The sequence below is a fragment of the Carcharodon carcharias genome, chromosome 10 (assembly GCF_017639515.1).
Source record: "Carcharodon carcharias isolate sCarCar2 chromosome 10, sCarCar2.pri, whole genome shotgun sequence".
Classification (NCBI taxonomy): domain Eukaryota; kingdom Metazoa; phylum Chordata; class Chondrichthyes; order Lamniformes; family Lamnidae; genus Carcharodon; species Carcharodon carcharias.
This window is the reverse complement of record NC_054476.1, coordinates 145,010,097-145,036,374: the sequence shown is the minus strand read 5'-3', so window position 1 is coordinate 145,036,374 and position 26,278 is coordinate 145,010,097. Positions and strand designations below refer to the sequence as shown.

At 51.5% G+C, this 26,278-nt stretch overlaps 1 protein-coding gene across 2 annotated transcripts in view; it reads right to left on the bottom strand.

The window, feature by feature from the left end:
- The window catches only part of LOC121283233 (protein KIAA0100-like), an 82,360-nt gene that overhangs the window by 25,925 nt on the left and 30,157 nt on the right, over positions 1-26,278 (bottom strand). For both annotated transcript variants that reach the window (XM_041197562.1, XM_041197563.1), the window contains 15 exons: positions 25,050-25,341; positions 23,041-23,246; positions 19,178-20,231; positions 11,992-12,183; positions 11,707-11,909; positions 9,988-10,106; positions 9,032-9,252; positions 8,298-8,488; positions 8,062-8,161; positions 5,793-5,992; positions 5,031-5,301; positions 4,027-4,184; positions 3,105-3,311; positions 2,421-2,520; positions 859-1,038 (listed from right to left, as the gene is read on the bottom strand). In XM_041197562.1, the coding sequence (XP_041053496.1) occupies positions 859-1,038; positions 2,421-2,520; positions 3,105-3,311; positions 4,027-4,184; positions 5,031-5,301; positions 5,793-5,992; positions 8,062-8,161; positions 8,298-8,488; positions 9,032-9,252; positions 9,988-10,106; positions 11,707-11,909; positions 11,992-12,183; positions 19,178-20,231; positions 23,041-23,246; positions 25,050-25,341 (3,694 nt within the window). The remainder of the gene's footprint in view (positions 1-858; positions 1,039-2,420; positions 2,521-3,104; positions 3,312-4,026; positions 4,185-5,030; positions 5,302-5,792; positions 5,993-8,061; positions 8,162-8,297; positions 8,489-9,031; positions 9,253-9,987; positions 10,107-11,706; positions 11,910-11,991; positions 12,184-19,177; positions 20,232-23,040; positions 23,247-25,049; positions 25,342-26,278) is intronic.

The window sequence follows — 26,278 nt, the reverse complement described above, 5'->3', positions numbered from 1 at the left end:
CTTCTTTTCCTTTCTACCTCATGTATTTGTCCAGATTTCCCTTAAGTATATGTATACCATTCGAGTTCCACTTTCTCACCACCCTCTGAGTACGGAAGCTTCTCCTGAATTCCCGATTGCATTTATTAATGACTGCCTTGTATTTAGGCCCTTGGTTCTGGTCGTCCACACAAGTGGAAACATTTTCTCTATGTCTACCATATTGAATCCTTTCATAATTTTAAAGACCATGCTAAGGTCATCCCCAGACATCTGTTTTCTGGAGAAGGAGCCCCAGCCTGTTCAGTATTCACTCTGATACATGAAACAGGCCTTCATATCCTGACCTGGAGCCGAATTTCCATGTCACAGCGGTGTGGGGATGAAGAGATTTGGACAGAATCACCAATGCGTCATCAAACACAAAGTGTAAAGGATGACAGATTTACAACCGGTGGCCAATAGGGGCTGGCCATTGTCTGGCCTGAAATTTGTACAACCGTTGCTATTCTCCCAAGTAAGCTGCATCCAACTATTCTGTCATGATGTCCCCTCCCACACCATCAGTGCGTGCCCACTATGTGGCACTCGGCTCCCCTGAAATAAAACAAAAACTGTGTTGTTTATCTCTCTTGCGCTTCACTCCCCCTTTCTCAGCAGAACTCTGCGCAGTTCCTCTTTGAAAGGTACCAGCTACCTCCCACATCTACTGCCTGCTCCCAGAGTCAATCTGATGCCCTCCGTACAAGGGTGGGGGAGAAATGTTTCCTTCCTAATCTTGAGACATGCTTCATACTGCTCATTTGTGGCCATGATGTCTAGTCCTAGGCGCTTTGTCTAAGTTTTATCGCCCGCACGTGACTCAACTCTCACACCCACCATTTTGTTTCTTCAGCAAATCCTCTTTCTGGTTTTCCTGTATCTCGGGTGGTTTGATCTGGGTTGCCAGCTCGGGCTCGATATCATGGCTGTAACTGACGTAGTACATCCGACAACTGCAGCGAGAGATAATCCTCTGAACCTGCTGTGTCTGATGGCATTGGGCTGGCAGATTCCAGTCTGAATAGAGACAAGAAAACCAGCTTCAACCAGGCGGTGCCACTCGCAATTTTCATTTACACCTCATTCGGCAAATATTTTTGGTCCCTGCGTGTGTGCAGGGAAATGTAACTCAGCGTCAACACTGACATGACAGGTACAGCATGGCCTAGATACAGAATATGAAATAACTGACCATAATCTGTTTTTAGCAATGTTGGCTGAGGAATAAATATTGGCCAAGGTGCTGGGAAGAACATTACTTCCACTTTTTCAATTGTGGCCGTGAGTTCTTTTACATCCACCTGAGAGGGAAGATGGGGCCAGAAAGTTGACACATACCAAAGTGCAGCGCTCCCCTCAGTACTGACCTTCCGACAGCGCGGCACGCCCTCAGTACTGACCCTCCGACAGTGCGGCGCTCCCTCAGTACTGACCCTCCGACAGTGCGGCGCTCCCTCAGTACTGACCCTCCGACAGTGCGGCGCTCCCTCAACACTGACCCTCCGACAGTGCAGCGCTCACTCAGCACTGACCCTGCGACAGTGCAGCACTCCCTCAGCACTGACCCTCCGACAGTGCAGCACCCCCTCAGCACTGACCCTCCGACAGTGCAGCACCCCCTCAGCACTGACCCTCTGACAGTGCAGCACCCCCTTAGCACTGACCCTCCGACAGTGCAGCACCCCCTCAGCACTGACCCTCCGACAGTGCAGCACCCCCTCAGCAATGACCCTCCGACAGTGCAGCACCCCCTCAGCACTGACCCTCCGACAGTGCAGCATCCCCTCAGCACTGACCCTCCGACAGTGCAGCACCCCCTCAGCACTGACCCTCCGACAATGCAGCACCCCCTCAGCACTGACCGACAGTGCAGCACCCCCTCAGCACTGACCCTCCGACAGTGCAGCACCCCCTCAGCACTGATCGACAGTGCAGCACCCCCTCAGCACTGACCCTCCGACAGTGCAGCACCCCCTCAGCACTGACCCTCCGACAGTGCAGCACCCCCTCAGCACTGACCCTCCGACAGTGCAGCACCCCCTCAGCACTGACCCTCCGACAGTGCAGCACCCCCTCAGCACTGACCCTCCGACAGTGCAGCACCCCCTCAGTACCGCACTGGAGCGTCAGTGTTTTGTGCTCAAATCTCAGGACTGGGTCTTGAACACACTATCTCCCAAATCAGGAGTGAGAGTGTTACCCACTGAACCACAGCTGATACCTCATACTGGGTTTCCATCTGTGATCTTGGGTGTGGTCAGTTTGCCGTTGGGGACAATGAGAAGTTATTGTGGTTTTGGTTGTGGCTGTGGACTGGAACTGTGGTCTGTCCGTCATGATTCTATCCCGCGTCGTCCCATCCAGTGCAACCCCTGTCTCTCTTGATTGCTTCCTCTCACCTGTCGTGGTGCTGACCATCCCCCCCACCGCCTGACCGCTCTCCATCAGCTCTGCCACCGAATCGAGGTTACGCGTTCGATATTCCTCGATGTTCTTGACCTGAAGGGACACATGATAGTGTCAGAATTTGAACCGTGTCGCCCCTTAACCGAGGACTCAGGGGTTGGGCTTGAAATACCAACCTTACCAGCAATGCCCACATCTCGAGAATGTATCAAAGAAAGAAGGGACTGATCTTCCCACCGTCCAGGGACCACTGTCTACGGGGGCATCATGCGCAGAGGGGACTGGGCTTTTTTTGTGATGCTATTCATGGTTCAACAGCTCAACTACAACACACACTGTGTGGATTCAGGCTTGAACCACTGGCAGTAGGATGATATACTATAGCGCTTTTAACATAATAAGACATCCCAAGGCACTTCACGGGAGCCATTATCAAGCCAAAATGACATTGAGTCACATAGTGAGATATTAGGACAGATGACCAAAAATTTGATCAAAGGGAAAGGTTTTAAGGAGGAGTCTTAAAAGGAGGAGAGCGAGGTAAAGTGGTTTAGGGAGGGAATTCCAAAGCTTGGGCTGGCAGCCGGAGAACCAGTATGGGGTATCCTCAGGAGAGGAAGAGGGACCCTGGGAAAGACACTGATCCTGGAGGGGTGATAGATGACCTCTGAACTCACCTCTAACCAAAGCTGGCACTCCTCCTTCTCCGCAGGGTTGGTTTCCATGGTAGCGAAGTACTGCATGCCATCCAGCAGACAAGTCCAGGTGGTTTTCTGTTTGAGTGTGTCGCTGTACCAGGCTGGGAGGTGGAGGCACTGCAGGAGCTGGGCCTTGGTGGCACTGACAAAAACACAGCCCACCGTCTCAGCACCTCGTAACATCACCTAACGGCAGAGAGAGAGAGAGAGGGAGCAGTCAGAGGAGAGGCAGCATGTGTGAGAGAGAAAAAGAAAAAAGACAGAGAGAAAGCAGGGTCAGAGGAGAGTCACCATGAGAGAGGGAGACAGAGAGAGAGAGAGAGAGATTGAGAGCAGGGTCAGAGGGCAGGTAGCATGAGAGAAAGAGAGAGAGGGGGACGGAAGGGAGAAAGGGAGAGGAAGAGGAGAAAGGGAAGGGGAGGGGACAGGGGAGTAGAGAGGGGGAGGGAAGGGACAGGGGGAGGGAGGGGAGAGAGGGAGAGGGAGGAGAGAGAGGGAGGAGAGAGAGGGAGGAGAGAGAGGGAGGAGAGAGAGGGAGGAGAGAGAGGGAGGCAGGGGAGAGGGGGGGATGAGAGGAGAGAGGGAGAGGATAGAGGGAGGAGGGAGAAGCAGGAGAGAGAGAGGGAATGGGGGAGTGAGGGAGGAAGGGGCAGGAGGGAAGCAAGGAGGGCCGATAGGGAGGGGATAGAGGGAGGAAGAAGGGTGGGAGAATGGGATCAGAGAGAAAGAGACCACTTAGAACAATTTCCTGCTCTCAGCGTTTGTTGTTTTGATCAGTGCCATGGAGCTGCTGTATTAACTGGCAGGAACGGTTGGGATTTACTTCATAACGTTAAACTTTCTCCTCAAAAAGCCACTCCCCTCAGATCCCAGCTTGGCTCCTCTTCAATTCCTACATTACCTGGGAGTTCACCAGTTCAATCAGCCAGTTCCGGTGGATCACATCATCTGTCTGACACGCTGCACTCCCGTACAGCTGATCACACACTCCGGAATCTTCTTCTGTGAAAACTACAAACTTGTCTGTCTCTTCGATCAGTTTCTGCAACATGGAGGCACCTGAAGCAGGGACAGAGAGGAAATCACATGAGGAACCTTTCGGAGAACGAAAGGAAGACTCACATTTATACAGCACCTATCACTACCTCACAATGTCCCAAAGCACTTTATAGCCAATGAAATACCTCTGAAGTGTGGTCACTGTTATAATGTAGCAAACACAGAAGCCGATTTGTGCACAGTAAGATCCCACAAGCAGCAATGAGAAAATGACCAGATAATGTGTGTTCTTTCATGATGCTGGTTGAGGATAAATATTGGCCAGGACACTGGACTAGTGGTCATGGGATCTTTTACATTCCCCTGAGGGGGCAAACAGATCCTTGGTTTAATGTCTCATGTGACAGACAGCACCTCTGACAGTACAGCAGCCCCTCTGTACTGCTCTTGGAGTGTCAGACCTGGAGTTTGAGATCCTGTTTCTGGAGGGACTGGAAGCCATGGCCTTCTGACTCCGAGGTGAGAGCATTACCCTCTGAGCCATAGGTGACACCATTATGTTCTGGGAGCCCAGGAGAGACAGAATCAGCTCGCTCGACCTGTCCTGCTGTCTCCCACCTCAACGCGCTCTCAGGTATCATGCAGACTATATCAAAAAGCGCCATACCCAGTCAACAAACCTTTACTCCTCACCCCCAGATGAGCCAGAACTCTCTGCATCTTGTTGAAAACCTAACAATTTCTTTACACCAATTCCAACCAGTCGATGGGTCCCACTCACCTTGGTGATTTACCCGCCATGCTTTCAGATTAGACAGCGCTAAAAGCAGTTTAAGACCTGCTGCCCCTACAATTAAACTCCTCCCTGTTTCTCCGAGTTCTGCTGCTCAGGTTTGTTTCTCTTACCTTCCAGCGATTTCCTCTCTGGCTTCTCGTCCTCTGGTTTGGGAATCGGGGTCACCAGCGACGATCGCTTCGGTTTCTTGGTCTGCAGGTCGGTGTCGACCTTTAATCCTTTCAGTGCCTCGGTCGACAGGTTGCGCTTCAGTACAGCCGCTTTCTTATACCCATCATAGAGGCCGAAAGCTACATTCCGGTTGGTTGGTGTCCATGATGCTCTTAGGTCGACGAGACACAACTTGTGGGTATAACTTCTCTCCTCCTTCACTGATATTTCCTGTCCAAGTAAGAAGAGTGCAAAGCATCAACTCTGACACAATTGCCCAGAGCCCAGAGTCAACCTGAAACAATCACTTTGAGAGCAGTCACCCACAATACAAAAATCAGGGAATAAAGGGTATCAATTCCCCCCAATGCGTAGATTCCACGGTGTTTAAAACAGGCCTGAGATAAGAAGATTTATCCCTCCATGAACAGGATCACCTCCTACCAGCCACCCACCCTGAAGGATTACCTTTCCTCCCCCACAGGGTTCCCCCCACCAACAGGGTTCCACCCACCCCTCACCCGCAGGATTATCCCTACCTTCCCCCAACCCCAGCCCAGCGGGCTACTCCTCCCACCCTCGCCCCCCACCCCCCCCAACCCCCAGACAAGTTTACTCCTCTCCCTGCCCCCTAACATGGTTACCCCTTCCCACCTGCTACCCGCATCCAACCCCCCCGCCACACCCCTGCAAGGAGTCCCCGCCCTCAATCTTAGGGTTACCTCCTCCACTCTGTTGCTCTGCCGCTGGTAGCTGAGTGACTGTAGGCTGAGGAGATGGGTCTTGGTCACCTGAGAGTTCAGCCTCTGCTCCGCACTCTCCTCCAAAGCTGATGTCATCAGATAGACAGTCACCAAATTCAGATCACTGCGCATCTCAGTAACATTCCACTCAGAGATTGGACGTCGCAGCACCTTGTCTCCTAACAAAACAAGCCACACTCTCAGTAAAACTGCAAGATAAAGCAGCTCTTGAGAAACTGTAAAACAGATTCCCCAGGATGATCCCAGAAATGAGAGCTAATAACCATCAGGAAAGATTGAACAGACCAGAGCACTATTCTCTAGAAAAGAGAAGGCTGAAGGGTGACCAGATAGAGATCTTTAAAATTATGATGTGGTTTGACACAGTGGATGTAGAGAAAATGTTTCCACTTGTGGGAGAAACCAAAACTAAGGGCTATTAATATCAGATAGTCACGAATAAATCCAATTGGGAATTCAGGAGAAACGTTTTTACCCAGAGAGTGGTGAGAATATGAAATTCACTACCACAGGGAGTGGTTGAGATGAATAGTATAGATACATTATAGGGGAAGCTGGATAAACACATGAGGGAGAGAGAAATAGAAGGGTACTGTGTGCAGTTTTGGTCTCCTTATTTAAGGATGTAAATGTGTTGGAGGCAGTACAGAGGAAGTTCACCAGACTGATACCTGGAATGAACAGGTTGTCTTATGAGATAAGGTTGGACAGACTGGGCTTGTTTCCACTGGAGTTTAGAAGAGCGAGGGGTGATTTGATTGAGGTGTATAAGATCTTGAATGGTATTGACAAGGTGGACGTGGAAAGGATGTTTCCTCTTGTGGGTGAGTCCAGAACTAGGGGACACTGTTTTAAAATTAAATGTTGCCCTTACAGGACAGAGATGAGGAAGGGGCAGAATGGCCTACTTCTGCTTGTATTTCATATATTCGTATGATAAGCTGATAAGAGTGAGATGAAGTGGAGTGGGATGAGGCTCATGTGGGGCATAAACACCAACATGAACATGTTTAGGCGAATGATCTGATTCTGTGTTGTAGGCTCAACTTGATGTGAGCAAACAACATATTGACTAAAAAGGGAACTGGGGGATGAGAAATAATTGTGGGATTCTCAGCTTCACCAATAAACTCAAGAAAAGAAAATGGAGAGCATTTCAGATCAATCTCTCCAGTTAGATTTTTCTAAATATTTAAGGAATTTGAAAATATGTAACATATGTAGACATTTGCTGGGCGTCAGGTTCCATAGATAGTGCTTGTGTTCAATGATCAGGCAGAATATATGAGCCCAAACATCAGGTACTGGAGGGATATTTGTCAGGAGGGCATCAGAGCTGAGCCCAGGCCTGAACTCACCTAACTTTCAACTGCGTAGGGATCGGAAATGGGAATGCAGTTTGACTGGAAACATGGACTTAGGGAGACAGCATCAGTTGTAGCTTCCATGGGACTAGCTTTTTTTTGATTCATTCATGGGATGTGAGCATCACTGGCAAAACCAGCATTTGTCATCCATCCCTAGTTGCCCTTGAGAAGGTGACCGCTGCAGTCCATGTGGTGTAGGTACACATCCTTGGTGAGTTGCTGCCGTGCATCTTGTAGATGGGACACACAGCTGCTACTGTGCGTCAGTGGTGGAGGGAGTGAATGTTGAAGGTGGTGAGTGGGGTGCCAATCTGATTTGTCCTTGATGGTGTCAAGCTTCTTGAGTATTGTGGGAGCTGCATTCATCCAGGCAAGTGAGGAGTATTCCATCACACTCCTGACCTGTGCCTTGTAGATGGTGGGCAGGCTTTGGGGAGTCAGGAAGTGAGTTACTTGATGCATCTAACTCGACAAAGACCAGAAATGGAATTGAAGGATTCTGTCAGCTTAGTTCACCATGAGAAAGCAGTAGAGTCCAGCTTCACGACAGTCTTGAGCACCTACCCTGGGTTAATGCTGCTGTGCAGCTACAGAGGGAGTGCTTCATTGCTGGAGGGTTTGAAGGATATTAAACAATTGAGGTGGCTGTTAAAGATCACAGCACTATTCAAAGAATAGAGCGTATACCTGTTGTCCTGGCCAGTCTTTATGCCCCAACCTACATCATTTAAAAAAAGATTATTTGATAATGTTTGTAGGAGCTTGCTATGTGTATATTTGCTGCTGCATTATAACAGTGACTACACTTCAGATGGTGTCTGCGTTGTGAAAGTTGCTTCAGAAGTGCAAATCTTTCTTACCCTGCGGAATGTATCTCTGGGTTCCTCGGGTGAACACATGCCCTTGGGTGCACTGCACCTCAATCCCACGCTGCTGTGCAAATGATGCCCAGTAATGTACCTGATGAGAGGAAATAAATGGATCAGAGAACATCTGGAAAGAACCAGAGACACTTGGTTTACGTCTACAACTGAAGAGGAAACAGAAGAGTGTGTCAGTGAGCGCTCTGTAGTGGAGCAAGGGGAAGGTTGATTACCTGTATTTGAAGGAAAGACGGATTGAAGGACACCTGCTTATAATGTTGGCTCAGCTTTTTCTTACTAGGTTTCAGGTTTTGAAAGAGTTTCCCACGACAGATGGGTCTGGAGACGGTTGTCCAGGTGGCCCAAAAGTTCTGCATCCAGCGCAGAGTGCTGCTATACAGCAGGATCCGAGGTTCTGTGGTCTCTGAGACAGAAACAGGCCAGATTATTGAGCAGGTACAGCACATTGTCCAAAACTTCAATCTAACAGCAGCAGCGACGGGCTACAGATCTGTTCTCCCATCATGGGGAAAAAAATTCCTCAAGAACATTGCACGTCCTTTAAAAATGAGTCAAAATCGAAGGGATAATAGATTTGAGGGGTGCATGTGACTGCGAGAGTGGGTGTGAGAGTGTCTCTATGTGGGTGAGTGTATGAGAGTACGTGAGTGAGTGATTAAGGGTGAGTGAGTGTGAAAGCAACTGTGAGTGGGTGTGTGTAGGTGCGAGTGTGAATGTATGTGAGTGTTTCGCACAAGACAGTAGCCAACCTCAAATCAATGGCAGAGCAGGGAGATTCACACATACCGCACAATGAAAATACACATAATGCAGTCCCAGCCTGTGCAACCAGGCAGCACAATGTAAATGCACGCAGCCCCAGCCTGCGTAAACTCGCAGCAAAGTGTAAATGCACAGAGTCTCAACTTGCGTAATCATACAGCACAGAGTAAGCGCAGTCACTCACCTCTGCCCGACCGATTCAGGTCCATGGTTATTGACAAGTTGAGATTCTGGGATCGAAAGAGTTTGTAGGAATCGTGTTTCTCTGTGTCTGGCAAGGTTTCCAGGTTGTCTGGGGAACACAGGGTGACAAGGTGGTGGTCATTTGGGTTACCACGGCAGATCCACTGGAGGCCAATGACGATGCACAGGTCAGGCAGGTGAAGAAAGCAGCAATCATCATATCTGGGTAGGGAACAGGAGGTAAGCAGAGTCACTAACAGCTGGCACTTTCATTCTCAACCCCTCCCAGCCTCTGTTTGATCTGGATCTTGCTAATGCATCCTCCTACTAGTGACAGAAACCTCCAACTTAACCTGTTCCTCCTGAACAGTTGCATCTCCCCCTCCCTCTGCACACACTCACAACCTGGACATTAAAGAGCTTTCTCTTTGAAAGATGTTCAACCCCACTCATCCCTTCTGCTAAATACCCATCATTACATCCTCTTGGGAAAGCACACAGGACCTCAGCTTGATGTCTCATCTGAAAAATGGCACCTCCAACACTGCAGTCCTGCCCCTGCAACAGTGCAGCATGCCCTCAGTCATGATCGTTCAACAGTGCGGCGCTCCCTCAGTATGGACCCTCCAAAAGTGCAGTGCTCCCTCAGTACTGTCTCTCAGGCAGTGCAGCACTCTCTCAGTACTGATCCTCTGACAGTGTAGCACTCCCTCAATGCTGACACTTGGACAGTTCACCGCTCCCTCACTACTGACACTCTGACAGTGCAGCACTACTTCTGTACTGCACCGGAAGAGTCAGTATGGATTATGGGAAGTGACTCTGCAGTGGGGTTTGAATCCACAACGTTCTGTCTCCGAGGTGAGTGCTACCCAATGAGCCATGGCTGACAACCTCTTTCATGTGTTCCAGGGAAGCACATCGCAGGACATTAAAAGACATTGCGCAGTCACTCACTTGGATGCTGTTCGGACATTGACATCAAGGTCACCTTTAAAAACAAACTGGCAGTTGGTCCAATTGAATTGTAACTTGCTCCATTCCCAGTGCATGTTCTCTGTTGTGTTGTATGGATCCTGTTTGATAACATACAAGAGGAAACATTAAATGTGACCACAGAAGGGACCTCTCTCTTTCTGTTAAAAACAGGCCCTCGTGCATTCATCCTTCCTCCTCTCTTCACCACAGCCTCGTGTGCACCCTGCACCTGTTTTCCTCTCCCCCCCGGACCCACCCTGCCACCCTGCTCCCACCCCTCTCCCGCCACTCCCTCCCCTCTCCACACACTCCCTCCCCCACTCGCTCTCACTCCTTGCTCCCTCGTTCCCACCCTTCTCTCCCCATTCGCACCCCTCTCCCCCGCTTCCTCCCCTGTCCTCCTGCTCCCACCCCTCTCCCCCATTCCTTCCTCTCTCCCCTTTCCCCTGGCTCCCTCCTCTCCCACCCCTCTTCCCCCACTCCCTCCTCCGATCCCACCTCTCTCCCCAGCTCGCTCCTCTCCCACCCCTGCCCCCACTCCAACCCCTCTCTCCCCACTCACTCCCCTCTCCCCCCGCTGCCTCCCCTCTCTCCTTGCTCCCTACTCCCTCTCTCCCCGGCTCCCTCTGCTCTCCCCCTGCACCCATCTCTCTCCCCATCGCTCCTATCCCTCTTTCCCCCCCCCCCCCCATTCCTTCCTCTCTGCCCCCGCTCCCTTCTCTCTCCACCCCTGCTCCCTCCGCTACCTCCCTCCCACAACTCCCTCCTCCGGTCCCACCTCTCTCACCCCCCTCCCTCCTCTCTCCCCTAACTCCCTCCTTTCCCACCCCACTCCATCCTTGCTCCCTCCCCTCTCTCCACCACTCCCTCTTCTCTCTGCCCCTGCTCCCTCCTCCCTCCCCCCCCTCCTCCTCCCTCCCACCACTCCCTCCTACTGTCCCACCTCTCTCCCCCCCCACTTCCTCACCTCTGCCCTGCCACTCTCCTTTTTCCCCCAGCTCCCTCCTCCAGTCCCAGCTCTCTACCCCCTCGCTCCCTCCTTTCTCCCCCCCTCTCCCCCAGCTCCAACCCCTCTCTCCCCACTCCCCCCTACTCCCTCCTCCTGTCCCTCCTCTCTCCCCTGGTTCCCTCCTCCCTCCCTCCAAGTCCCACCCCTCCACCTCATTTCTCTTCCACTCCCTCCTCTCTTCCCCCCAGCTCCCTCCCCTCTTCACCCCCAGCTCCCTCCCCTCTTCACCCCCAGCTCCCTCCCCTCTTCACCCCCAGCTCCCTCCCCTCTTCACCCCCAGCTCCCTCCCCTCTTCACCCCCAGCTCCCTCCCCTCTTCACCCCCAGCTCCCTCCCCTCTTCACCCCCAGCTCCCTCCCCTCTTCACCCCCAGCTCCCTCCCCTCTTCCCCCCCAGCTCCCTCCCCTCTTCCCCCCCAGCTCCCTCCCCTCTTCACCCCCAGCTCCCTCCCCTCTTCCCCCCCAGCTCCCTCCCCTCTTCCCCCCCAGCTCCCTCCCCTCTTCACCCCCAGCTCCCTCCCCTCTTCACCCCCAGCTCCCTCCCCTCTTCACCCCCAGCTCCCTCCCCTCTTCCCCCCAGCTCCCTCCCCTCTTCCCCCCAGCTCCCTCCCCTCATCCCCCAGCTCCCTCCCCTCTTCACCCCCAGCTCCGTCCTCTCTTGCCCCCGCTCCCTCCTCTCTCCAGTTAGTACCTCAGTGGCCAGCTGATGTAAATTGGCCTGTTCAATGTCCATGCTCCAGGACCCATGACACAGGAAGCGGCTTTTGTCCCACCAGTTGAGCGGTGGGCTCGGGTCAGTCGAGGGTTTGGTGAGGAGGTCAACAGCCTGTCCAATCAGAGTCCAGGCTGGATCCCAGCAAGGGCCCCAAACAATGGTGAAGAGAGAGATTTGGGCTGAGAGGGAAAGAGACACAGTGTGAGGAGTGTGAGCCAACTGGACCAGAGTTCTCATGACCCAAAACACTCTGACACTTACATTCAAACTGGTGGTACCATTTCAAAGGGGGCATATTCCTTTCAATGATGGCGTCCCCCCAGGGCTTCCCTAGTGAAATTTTCATCTTCCGCCGTGCATGTGGGCGCCCATCCTCCTCAGCTCCGATCAGTTTCCCGGACAGTTTCCAGTCCCGAATCTCAAACAGGTAGCGAGGGTAATCCCGGATTCGAACTGAGGGCACAAGCAACACTGGTATTAGCGATCTGGGGGGTGGGGGTGGGGGTCTCTCTCACTCTTTCAGCCATGTCCTCCTCCCCACTTGCAAGAGCCACAGATGCCTTCTGGTGTCTCAGCCAAGAGGCCATTCCCCTGGGCTGCTTTTCAGCTGTGAGGGCATCACAAGATCCAATCCCGATCCTAATCTGGCAAATCCCACAGAAGGCATTTCCCAAAGTCATTACAACTATCCACAATATCAGCAATCCTCTAATTCTGGCCTCGTGACTATCCCCAATTTTAATTTCTTCACCATTGGTGACCGTGGACCTTAAACTGTGGAATTCCTTCCTTAAACCTCTCCATCTCTCTCTCTTCATTTAAGAAGCTCCTCAAAACCTACCTCTTTGAGCAGGCTTTTGGCCAACTATCCTAATGTCTCCTTATGTGCCTCAAAGTCAAATTTTCTTTTGAAATTCACTTCTGTGAAGGGCCTTGGGACATTTCACCATGGTGCTCCATAAGTACAAGTTGTTATTCTCACTGGGGAGTGATCAAGTGCAGTGAAACTCTGTCTGATTTATCCCCCTATCTAACCTGTCTTACTGCTCCTGCGGATTTCACCAAAATCCAAGGATCGAACCTAAGCTCTTCCCAGTCTCTGTGGTTAGACATATATTGGGATTTTTGGCACAAATGCCCAGGATAAAAAGAGCAATTTAAAATAGGGACAATAAGAATATATGTGGACACAACGGATATCAGCCATTGCTCGGCTGGTATCTCTCTTGCCTGAGTCAGAAGGTCGTGGTTCAAGTATCATTAAAGAGAATTCAGAACAAAATACAGGCTGATAGTACTGCATGTGCAGTACTGACGGAGTGCTGCATGGTTGGAGGGTCAGTACTGAGGGAGTGCCACATTGTCGGAGGGTCACTACTGAGGGAGTGTCACACGGTCAGAAGGTTAGTACTGAGGGAGTGCTGCATTGTCAGAGGGCCATTACTGAGGGAGTACTGCACTGTCAGAGGGCCAGTACTGAGGGAGTGCCGCACTGTCAGAGGGCCAGTACTGAGGGAGTGATGACCTGTCGGTGGTTCAGCAGTGAGGGGGCGCTGCAATGTCAGAGGGTCAGTACTGAAGAAATCTGCTTTAGTAATATTGGTTCAGGAATACTACATGGTCAAGACCCTGGGGAAAACTCCCCTGCTCTCATCGAATTACGCTGTGAGATCTTTTACATCCAATTCTGGAGGCTGACAGGGCCTCAGGATAAAGGTTCATCTGAAAGACAGCACCTCTAACAGTGCAGCACTCCCTCAGTACCGACCCTTCGACAGTGCAGCGCTCCCTCAGTTCTGACCCTCCGACAATGTAAGGCTCTTTCAGCACTGACCCTCCGACAATGTAAGGCTCTTTCAGCACTGACCCTCCGACAATGTAAGGCTCTTTCAGCACTGACCCTCCCATAATGTGGCACTCCCTCAGTACAGACCGTCTAGCCATGCAGCAATCCCTCAGTACTGACCCTCCGACAGTGCAGCACTCCCTCAGTACTGACCCTCTGACAATGCAGCACTCCCTCACTACTGACCATCCAGCAGTGCAGCACTCCCTCACTACTGACCTTCCGACAATGCAGCACTCCTTTGGTACTGACCATCCAGCAGTGCAGCACTCCCTCGGTATTGACCCTCCGACAGCGCAGCACTCCCTCAGTACTGACCGTCCGACAGTGCAGCACTCCCTCAGTACTGACCCTCCGACAGTGCAGCACTCCCTCAGGACTGACCCTCCGACAGTGCAGCACTCCCTCAGGACTGACCCTCCGACAGTGCAGCACTCCCTCAGGACTGACCCTCCGACAGTGCAGCACTCCCTCAGTACTGACCCTCTGACAGTGCAGCACTCCCTCAGTACTGACCCTCTGACAGTGCAGCACTCCCTCAGTACTGACCCTCCGACAGTGCAGCACTCCCTCAGTACTGACCCTCCGACAGTGCAGCACTCCCTCAGTACTGACCCTCCGACAGTGCAGCACTCCCTCAGTACTGACCCACCGACAGTGCAGCATTCCCTCAGGACTGACCCTCCGACAGTGCAGCACTCCCTCAGGACTGACCCTCCGACAGTGCAGCACTCCCTCAGGACTGACCCTCCGACAGTGCAGCACTCCATCGGTACTGACCCTCCGACAGTGCAGCACTCCCTCAGTACTGACCCTCCGACAGTGCAGCACTCCCTCAGTACTGACCCTCCGACAATGCAGCACTCCCTCACTACTGACCATCCAGCAGTGCAGCACTCCCTCAGTACTGACCCTCCGACAATGCAGCACTCCCTTGGTACTGACCATCCAGCTGTGCAGCGCTCCCTCGGTAGTGACCATCCGACAGTGCAGCACTCCCTCAGTACTGACCCTCTGACAATGCAGCACTCCCTCACTACTGACCATCCAGCAGTGCAGCACTCCCTCACTACTGACCTTCCGACAATGCAGCACTCCTTTGGTACGGACCATCCAGCAGTGCAGCACTCCCTCGGTATTGACCCTCCGACAGCGCAGCACTCCCTCAGTACTGACCGTCCGACAGTGCAGCACTCCCTCAGTACTGACCCTCCGACAGTGCAGCACTCCCTCAGGACTGACCCTCCGACAGTGCAGCACTCCCTCAGGACTGACCCTCCGACAGTGCAGCACTCCCTCAGGACTGACCCTCCGACAGTGCAGCACTCCCTCAGGACTGACCCTCCGACAGTGCAGCACTCCCTCAGGACTGACCCTCCGACAGTGCAGCACTCCCTCAGGACTGACCCTCCGACAGTGCAGCACTCCCTCAGGACTGACCCTCCGACAGTGCAGCACTCCCTCAGGACTGACCCTCCGACAGTGCAGCACTCCCTCAGTACTGACCCTCTGACAGTGCAGCACTCCCTCAGTACTGACCCTCTGACAGTGCAGCACTCCCTCAGTACTGACCCTCCGACAGTGCAGCACTCCCTCAGGACTGACCCTCCGACAGTGCAGCACTCCCTCAGGACTGACCCTCCGACAGTGCAGCACTCCCTCAGGACTGACCCTCCGACAGTGCAGCACTCCCTCAGGACTGACCCTCCGACAGTGCAGCACTCCCTCAGTACTGACCCTCTGACAGTGCAGCACTCCCTCAGTACTGACCCTCCGACAGTGCAGCACTCCCTCAGTACTGACCCTCCGACAGTGCAGCACTCCCTCAGGACTGACCCTCCGACAGTGCAGCACTCCCTCAGGACTGACCCTCCGACAGTGCAGCATTCCCTCAGGACTGACCCTCCGACAGTGCAGCACTCCCTCAGGACTGACCCTCCGACAGTGCAGCACTCCCTCAGGACTGACCCTCCGACAGTGCAGCACTCCATCGGTACTGACCCTCCGACAGTGCAGCACTCCCTCAGTACTGACCATCCAGCAGTGCAGCACTCCCTCAGTACTGACCCTCCGACAATGCAGCACTCCCTTGGTACTGACCATCCAGCTGTGCAGCGCTCCCTCGGTAGTGACCATCCGACAGTGCAGCACTCCCTCAGTACTGACCCTCTGACAATGCAGCACTCCCTCACTACTGACCATCCAGCAGTGCAGCACTCCCTCACTACTGACCTTCCGACAATGCAGCACTCCTTTGGTACGGACCATCCAGCAGTGCAGCACTCCCTCGGTATTGACCCTCCGACAGCGCAGCACTCCCTCAGTACTGACCGTCCGACAGTGCAGCACTCCCTCAGTACTGACCCTCCGACAGTGCAGCACTCCCTCAGTACTGACCCTCCGACAGTGCAGCACTCCCTCAGGACTGACCCTCCGACAGTGCAGCACTCCCTCAGGACTGACCCTCCGACAGTGCAGCACTCCCTCAGGACTGACCCTCCGACAGTGCAGCACTCCCTCAGGACTGACCCTCTGACAGTGCAGCACTCCCTCAGTACTGACCCTCTGACAGTGCAGCACTCCCTCAGTACTGACCCTCTGACAGTGCAGCACTCCCTCAGTACTGACCCTCCGACAGTGCAGCACTCCCTCAGGACTGACCCTCCGACAGTGCAGCACTCCCTCAGGACTGACCCTCCGACAGTGCAGCACTCCCTCAGTACTGACCCTCTGACAGCGCAGCACTCCCTCAGTACTGACCGTCCGACAGTGCAGCACTCCCTCAGTACTGACCCTCCGACAGTGCAGCACTCCCTCAGGACTGACCCTCCGACAGTGCAGCACTCCCTCAGGACTGACCCTCCGACAGTGCAGCACTCCCTCAGGACTGACCCTCCGACAGTGCAGCACTCCCTCAGGACTGACCCTCCGACAGTGCAGCACTCCCTCAGGACTGACCCTCCGACAGTGCAGCACTCCCTCAGGACTGACCCTCCGACAGTGCAGCACTCCCTCAGGACTGACCCTCCGACAGTGCAGCACTCCCTCAGGACTGACCCTCCGACAGTGCAGCACTCCCTCAGTACTGACCCTCTGACAGCGCAGCACTCCCTCAGTACTGACCCTCCGACAGTGCAGCACTCCCTCAGGACTGACCCTCCGACAGTGCAGCACTCCCTCAGGACTGACCCTCCGACAGTGCAGCACTCCCTCAGGACTGACCCTCCGACAGTGCAGCACTCCCTCAGGACTGACCCTCCGACAGTGCAGCACTCCCTCAGGACTGACCCTCCGACAGTGCAGCACTCCCTCAGTATTGACCCTCCGACAGTGCAGCACTCCCTCAGTACTGACCCTCCGACCGTGCAGCAATCCCTCAGTACTGACCCTCCGACAGTGCAGCACTCCCTCAGTACTGACCCTCCGACAGTGCAGCACTCCCTCAGTACTGACCCTCTGACAGTGCAGCACTCCCTCAGTACTGACCCTCTGACAGTGCAGCACTCCCTCAGTACTGACCCTCCGACAGTGCAGCACTCCATCGGTACTGACCCTCCGACAGTGCAGCACTCCCTCAGTACTGACCCTCCGACAGTGCAGCACTCCCTCAGTACTGACCCTCCGACAATGCAGCACTCCCTCACTACTGACCATCCAGCAGTGCAGCACTCCCTCAGTACTGACCCTCCGACAATGCAGCACTCCCTTGGTACTGACCATCCAGCTGTGCAGCGCTCCCTCGGTAGTGACCATCCGACAGTGCAGCACTCCCTCAGTACCGACCCTCTGACAGTGCAGCACACCCTCAGAACTGACATAGAAACTTAGAAAATAGGAGCAAGAGTAGGCCATTCGGCCCTTCGAGCCTGCTCCACCATTCATTTTGATCAAGGCTGATCATCCAACTCAATAGCCTGCTCCCGCTTTCTCCCCAGATCCTTTGATCCCTTTCGCCCCAAGAGCTATATCTAACTCCTTGTTGAAAACATACAATGTTTTGGTCTTAACTACTTTCTGTGTAATGAATTCCACAGGCTCACTACTCTCTGGATGAAAAAATTTCTCATCTCAGTCCTAAATGGTCCACCCCATAACCTCAGACTGTGACCCCTGGTTCAGGACTCCCCCTCCAACGGGAACATCCTTCCTGCATCTACCCTGTCTAGTCCTGTTAGAATTTTACAGGTTTCTATGAGATCCCCCCTCATTCTTCTAAACTCCAGTGAATATAATCCTAACCGACTCAATCTCTCCTCATATGTCTGTCCCGCCATCCCAGGAATCAGTCTGGTAAACCTTCGCTGCACTCCCTCTATAGCAAGAACATCCTTTCTCAGATAAGGAGACCAAAACTGCACACAATATTCTAGATGTGGTCTCACCAAGACCCTATATAATTGCAGCAAGACATCCCTGCTCCTGTCCTCAAATCCTCTGGCTATGAAGGCCAACATACCATTTGCCTTCTTTACCACCTGCTGCACCTGCATGCTTACCTTCAGCGACTGGTATATGAGGACACCCAGGTCTCGTTACACATTCCTCTCTCTCAATTTAGAGCTGTTTAGATAATAATCTGCCTTCCTGTTTTTGCTACCAAGTGGATAACCTCACATTTATCCACATGATACTGCATCTGCAAAGCATTTGTCCACAACTCAGCTTGTCCAAATCACACTCAAGCATCTCCGCATCCTCCTCACAGCACATCCTCCCACCCAGCTTTGTATCTTCTGCAAATTTGAAGGTATTACATTTAGTTCCCTCATCTAAATCATTCATATATATTGTGAATAGCTGGGGTCCCAGCACCGATCCCTGCGGTACCCACTAGTCGCTGCCTGCCATTCGGAAAAAGACCCATTTCTTCTTACTCTTTGTTTCCTGTCTGCCAACCTGTTTTCTATCCATCTCATACACTACCCCCAATCCCATGCGCTTTAATTTTACACGCGAATCTTTTATGTGGGACTTTGTCGAAATCTTTCTGAAAGTCCAAATAAACCACATCCACTGGCTCCCCCTCATCAACTCTACGAGTTACATCCTCAAAAAATTCCAGTAGATTTGTCAAGCAGGATTTCCCTTTCGTAAATCCATGCTGACTCTGTCCGATTCTGCCACTGTTTTCCAAGTGCTCAGCTATTAAATCTTTTATAATGGACCCTAGAATTTTCCCCACTACCGACGTCAGGCTGACTGGTCTATAGTTCCCTGTTTTCTCTCTGCCTCCCTTTTTAAACAGTGGGTTGACATTAGCTACCCTCTAACAGTGCGGCATTCCCTCAGTACTGACCATCCTACAGTGCAGCAATCCCTCAATACTGACCCTCCTACAATGCGGCACTCCCTTAGTGCTATCCTTTGACAGTCAGCACTCCCTCAATACTGCACTCCTCCTCCTGCCCACCTACCAACCGCGCATACTATTCTAAAGTACCATTCTGGATTATGTAGTCATGTCTGGATTGGGGTCTGAACCCACTGACTTTTTGATTCGGAGGCAAGAAGAAGCATGCCCCCCACAACATTTCAGTTGAGAGGTATGAGGAATGCGTCCTTGATTTATTGTTACAGTCTCAATCCTCCACCTGGACTCACCAAGAAACGCTTTGGTTGCAAACTTCACATTCCGGAACCACTGAATGGTCAGCTGGAGGCCATCCTCAGGAAAATGGCTGGAGGAGTCGATCATCTCCATCTGGTTCATCACCTTGTCAACTCCGTGCACTGAGGGGTCAACTGAGGCCATGACCTCCAGGTCTGACACCACCCAGGTCAGCAGGGCCTTACGCATGGGTGTGTTAGCATAGAGTCGTTGAGAACGCTGCACGTACATGTTAATGTTGGTCTGCTCCAGGGCTGCATACAGCTCCTCGATCTTGCGGGCAGGCAGTAGTTCCCCATGTTGCTTCCTGAGAGCTGTCACCCGGGCGTCCAGCAGCTGCAGACGTTTTGCACTCTCCTTGCTCTCATCCTTCATCAGCTCATAGTCGTCGCGCAGTTTGACCTCAAAGACATTGTCCAGGAAGACAAAAGAGAAGTGGCTGACATAAAGTTCCAGGTCAGGGGGCAGTGACCCCACTGTCATTTGACACCCCTCCAGCCCTGCCCGCCTGTGGAGGGCCTTCAGCCATTTCTGCACGGTCACACACCTGTCGAAAGTTTGGGAGAATTCGTAGCGGAAGGGGAACTCCATGGTGATGCTGGAGAACTTGATGGTCCACAGCTCATTCCTGGCCGAGCACAAAGAATCCCGCCGGCCGCGCTGGGACGGGAGCTCAGTCCATTCTCTCTCCACCCGCCCAGACATCCCCTTCAACAAAAAGATGTCATGTCCATCGAAGCTGAGCACCAGCTGTGATGACTGGACCAGTCTCTGAACAGCACTGGCCGAGGCAACAAGGTTCTCGACCTGCAGCTGCACAAAATTCTTCGCTGTCACATGCGCTGTGACCATCACGCTCTTCAGCTCAATATCGAGAACCAGGGACCTTCTCCCCTCCCCTCCCAGTGTCTGCTCATTCATGTTCGATGACAACAACGTGGCCTTCAGAAGAGTCTCGAACAGACACAAGGCCTCCTGGGTGTGCTGGTACAGATGCATGTGGCTGACAGGGTCCCAGTGCACGCTGATGTCATCGAAGGAACTTAGCTGAAACAAAACCGAGCTATTAGACACAAATGTTACTATTTTTCACGTATTCCCTGACCACCCCTCCCAAACCCCCATTGTCACTCATGCCTCAATAGGTAGCATTCTCGCTCTCTCGTGCTGCTGAGCTGGTGCATCGCAGTTTAAGCCTCATTCTGAAGATGAGGGCATATTCTAGGCTGACACTGTCGGAGGGTCAGTGCTGAGGGAGCGCTGCACTGTCGGAGGGTCAGTGCTGAGGGAGCGCTGCACTGTCGGAGGGTCAGTGCTGAGGGAGTGCTGCACTGTCGGAGGGTCAGTGCTGAGGGAGCGCTGCACTGTCGGAGGGTCAGTGCTGAGGGAGCGCTGCACTGTCGCAGGGTCAGTGCTGAGGGAGCGCTGCACTGTCGCAGGGTCAGTGCTGAGGGAGCGTTGCACTGTCGCAGGGTCAGTGCTGAGGGAGCGCTGCACCATCGGAGGATCAGTGCTGAGGGAGTGTTGAACTGTCGGAGGGTCAGTGCTGAGGCAGTGTTGAACTGTCAGAGGGTCAGTGCTGAGGGAGCGCTGCACTGTCAGAGGGTCAGTGCTGAGGGAGCATGCACTGTCAGAGGGTCAGTACCGAGGGAGTGTTGAACTGTCGAGGGTCACTACTGACGGAGTGCTGCAATGTCTGAGGGGCAGTACTGAGGGAGCACCGCACTGAGGGAGGGGCAGTACTGAGGGAGTGCTGCAATTTCTGAGGGGCAGTACTGAGGGAGCGCTGCACTGTTGGAAGGTCAGTACTGAGGCAGCCACATAAGGAGATATTAGGGCAGGTGAGCAAAAGCTTTATCAAAGAAGTCTGCTTTATGGAGCATCTTAAAAGAGGCAAGTGAGATACAGAGCTTCAGGGACAGAATTCAAGAGTTTCGGGCCTTGGCCCCTGCAGGCACCAACACCACTGGTCAGAATTAGAGGCATGCAGATATCTCGGAGGATTGACAGGCTGGAGATAGCGAGGTGGGAGGCCATGGAGAGATTTGAAAATAAGGATCAGAATTTAAAAATCAAGATCTTGGTTGACCTGGAGCTAAGGTGAGTCAGAGAACTGAACAGTTAATAGATGATCTGGACTTGGTGAGACTTAAGACACAGGCAGCAGAGTTTTGGATGACCTCAAGTTTACAAAGGGTAGAATGTGGGAGACCAGCCTGGAATAGTCCAGCCTAGAGGTAGCGAAGGCATGGATGGGGTTCTGGCAGTAGGTGAGCTGAGACAGGAGTGAAGTCAGTGATGTTACAGTGGCAGAAATAGGCAGTCTTAGTGAAGGCACAAATATATGATCAGAAAATCATCTCGGGGTCACCAAGGTTGTGGACAGACTGGTTTAGTCTCAAGACAGGGTGAAGGATGGAACTGGTAGCTAGGGAATGGAGTTTGTGGTGAGAACTGAAGAAACTTCAGTCTTCTCAATCGTTAACTGGAGAAAATTTCTGCTGGCTGTCAGATAAGTAATCTGATAATTCAGCAACAGTGGAAGAAGTGAGAGAGGTTTTTATTTATTAATTTTCAGGATGTGGGGTTCACCGGCTGGGCCATCTCTAGTTGCCCTTGAGAAGGTCAGGGTGAGCTGCCTTCTTGAACCGCTGCAGTCCCTGTGGTGTAGGTACAACCACAGTGCTGTTAGGTGGTGTGAGGTAGAGCTGGGTGTCATCAGCTTACATGTGAGAACTAACACAGAAACATAGAAAATAGGAGGAGTAGGTCATTCGGACCTTCAAGCCTGCTCTGCCATTCAATATGGCTGATCCTCTATCTCAATGCTGTACTCCTCCCTTTTGGATGATGTCAATGAGGAACAGCATGTAGATAAGAAATAGGAGGGAGGCCAAGGATAGATCCTCAGGGACACCAGAGGTAACGGTGCAGGAGCAGGAAGGGAACCATTGCAAGTGATGCTCTGCTATGATTAGATAGATAAGGATGGAACCAGGTGAGAGCAGTCCCACCCAGCAGGGCGGCAGTTGAGTGATGTTGGAGGAGAATGGTGTGGTTCAACGTGTCAAAGGCTGCAGACAGCTTGAGAAGGGCGAGGAGGGAAACTTTACCTTTGTCACAATCATGTCATTATTGCATTGCTGTTTGTGCAGAGATTGGCTGCTGCATTTCTCAATTACAACGGCCATGAAAGGTATTGTACAAATGCAAGTTTGTTTTTTAACCCGGGGAATGGAGGCCAATTGAGCTGCTCTCCTCCCTGCATTGCAACAAGTGTAAATGCTAGAAACATTCAACAGCAACTTGCATTTATATAGTGCCTTGAACATTGTAAAATGCTCCAGGATGTTTCACAGGAGCCTTATCAAACAAAGTTTGACATTGAGTCATATGAGTAGATATTAAGGCCGATGACAAAAAGCTTGGTCATAGAGGTAGGCTTTAAGGAGCGTCTTAAAGGAGGAGAGAGAGGCAGAGAGATTTAGACAGTGAATTGCAGAGTTTAGGGCCCAGGGCACTGAAGGCTTGGTAAAGTGATTAAAATTGGGGATGTGCAAGAGGTTAGAATTAGAGGAGCACAGATATCGCAGAGGATTGCAGAAGATTACAGAGATAGGGAAGGGTGAGGCTATGGGGGGGATTTGAAATTACAATCCCTCTTTATACAAATTTACAGGCAGATAATAGATGAAAGAAAGGGAAAAAGAAAAATAGAGGATAAACTGATAAGACAAGTTCCACCTCGATTTTATCAACAGTGTTCAAATTTAGTTCACACATTTTCCGTATAACCTGACTTTTACAGCTTGTCAGCTGTTAAATAGCCTCACGCCCACAATCTTGGATTTCTTACCTCGAACGACCAGCCATGTGGAAAGAAAGCTGTGGAGAAGTGGGACATGGCAAGGACAGGATCAGGACTGTTTGAGGTGCTGGGCCGGAGATCCATGCTGTCCTCTAATATCTTGACCACTATGAGAGACAGACTCTCCATCTCACAGATTAAGCTCTCTGTGCCTTTATCAATGGAAAAGGCTTTGACCTGAAAAACACTGGCACCTGCATGACAGAAGAGAGAGCAGAGTGTACAGCTCAGCTACTGAACATTGGATTTCAACACCCATCCCAATCCAACCTCCTGACCCTCGGGTTAATTTCATACCCTCCTCTTGGTGGGATTCGGTTTCTATGCATGTCAGACAGCCTCACCCAGGCATCCATACTTCAGATGTGAATAGACAGTGATTGTTAGTGAGGTTTCCATCCAGTGGAGAAGAGGACAGAGCATTGGAACTTAGCCCAAACCTATCCTGACTGAATATCCACACACTCTGGTGGGGTCAATGGATTGTGATCAGGGGCAGGAACTTAGTCTAATCTTCTCAATGTTTAGCCAAGGGGCATTGAAATACCTCCCAAACCCGCGGCCTCCACCACCTAGAAAGACAATGGGAACACCACCACCTGGAAGTTCCCCTCCAAGCCACTCACCATCCTGACTTGGAAATATATCACCATTTCTTCATTGTTGCTGGGTCAATATCCTGGAACTCGATCCCTAACAGCACTGTGGGTGTACCTACACCACATCAACTGCAACGGTTCAAGAAGACAGCTCACCACCACCTTTTCAAGGGCAACTAGGGATGGGCAATAAATGCTGGCTATGCCAGCGACAACAACAACCCAAAAATTAATCTGAAAAAAACTGGCATCAGCACACTAAGCTGAGAAATGGGGAAAATCAGCCAGGGTTCTTCCTGTTGCTCACTATCCAGTGATTCCCTGCTAGACAGCATGTATGGCGTTAGCCTGGGCTAACCTGAAACCAGTGGAAGGATTGAATGGAAATCTATGCAAGAATCAGGGCATAGAGAGTTATATTATACAGGTATGTTGTGTAAACTAGGCTTGTATTCATCTGCTTTTAGATAGTTGAGGGGTGATCTGATTGGGGTGTTTAAAGGGACTCAACAGCAAAACTGCTCTCTCTGGTGAGTAAATCCAGAAGAAGGAATTCGAGCTGGCTGTTCAGTGGTGAAACGAGGAAGCACAATAAAGTCACAAGGACATAAGGTATAGGAGCAGGAGAAGACCATTTGGCCCCTCAAGCCGGCTTCGTCATTCAATAAGAACCACACTCTCTCCCTCTAAAGACCAACCAGAATCTAATTGGATAGTGCTCCTATTGAATCATAGAATGGTTACAGCGCAGGAGGAGGCCATTCAGTCCATCAGCTCTCTGCAAGAGCAATGTACTTAGTCCCATTCTGCTGCCCTTCCCCCGTAGCCCTAATCTTTTTCCTCTTCCAATTCTAATTCTCTTTTGAAAACCATGGTTAAATCTGCCTCCGCCACAATCTCAGGCAGTGCATTCCAAATCCCAACCATTCACTGTGTGAACAAGGTTTTTTCTCATGTCGTCATTGCTTCTTTTTCCAATTACCTTAAATCTATGGCCTCTTGTTCTCAATCTATCTGCCAATGGGAATAGTTTCTCCCTACCTAGTCCAGACCCCTCACGATTTTGAATACCTCTATCAAAACTCCACTCAACCTTTTCCACTCCAAGGAAAACAGACTCAATTTCTTCAATCTACTTATGTAACTGAAGTCTCTCATCCCTGGAACCATTCTTTTGAATCTTTTCTGCAGCCTCATTCATGTCTTCACGTCCTTTGTAAAGTGTGGTGCCTAGAATTGGACTCAATAATCCAGTTGCAACCAAGCCAGTGTTTTATAATCAAATATGGTCTGATTGAAAGAAGGAGCAAGTTCAAGGGGTGAAATGGCCAACTCCTTTCCTAAAAATCAGGAAACAAACCAAGGACGATAAAGGAAGAGAGATCAACTCCAACCCACCTGTTATGCTGGAGAGAAAACACAGAGTGATATCTTCCAGCTTAATCTTTATCTTATTCAGATGGACCTCTGATCCACCTTGAGAATCCAAATCCAGATTTACAGACATGGGTTCAATCTCCAACTTCTCTCCCAGATGTTGTTCCCGGTATCCATGGATTAGTGACAACACTTTGGACAAACACTCCACCGCTGTGTCCGAGATCTCCACCTGCAGCTCACTCACCGTGCCATCCAGGGTTAGAGTGTTTGCAAAATCCCCGGTTAAGGATTGTGCTTGACTGTAACTCCCCTAGAACCAGAGATGGGAGAATCAGAGGCTGGCCCTGTGTCCCGAGAACAAGGGACCCCAGCTTCACGCAATTCACCCAACCCCCATAACCCTGCCACAGCAGCCAATCACTCATCCCCCAATCACAACCTCTCACTGCAATATGCCCTGGTTCACTATCCAATCATATGGTGCTATATGCCTCAGTCACTATCCAATCATATGGTGGAACACAAAAACAAAAACAGAATTACCTGGAAAAACTCAGCAGGTCTGGCAGCATCGGCGGAGAAGAAAAGAGTCCTCATGACCCTTCGACAGAACTTGAGTTCGAGTCCAAGAAAGAGTTGAAATATAAGCTGGTTTAAGGTGTGTGTGTGGGGGACGGAGAGAGAGAGAGAGAGAGGTGGAGGGGGGGTGGTGTGGTTGTAGGGACAAACAAGCAGTGATAGAAGCAGATCATCAAAAGATGTCAGCAACAATGGTACAAAAGAACACATAGGTGTTAAAGTTGGTGATATTATCTAAACGAATGTGCTAATTAAGAATGGATGGTAGGGCACTCAAGGTATAGCTCTAGTGGGGGTGTTTTTTTTTTAAAAATAATGGAAATAGGTGGGAAAAGGAAAATCTTTATAATTTATTGGAAAAAAAAGGAAGGGGGAAACAGAAAGGGGGTGGGGATGGGGGAGGGAGCTCACGACCTAAAGTTGTTGAATTCAATATTCAGTCCGGAAGGCTGTAAAGTGCCTAGTCGGAAGATGAGGTGTTGTTCCTCCAGTTTGCGTTGGGCTTCACTGGAACAATGCAGCAAGCCAAGGACAGAAATGTGGGCAAGAGAGCAGGGTGGAGTATTAAAATGGCAAGCGACAGGGAGGTTTGGGTCATTCTTGCGGACAGACCGCAGGTGTTCTGCAAAGCGGCCGCCCAGTTTACGTTTGGTCTCTCCAATGTAGAG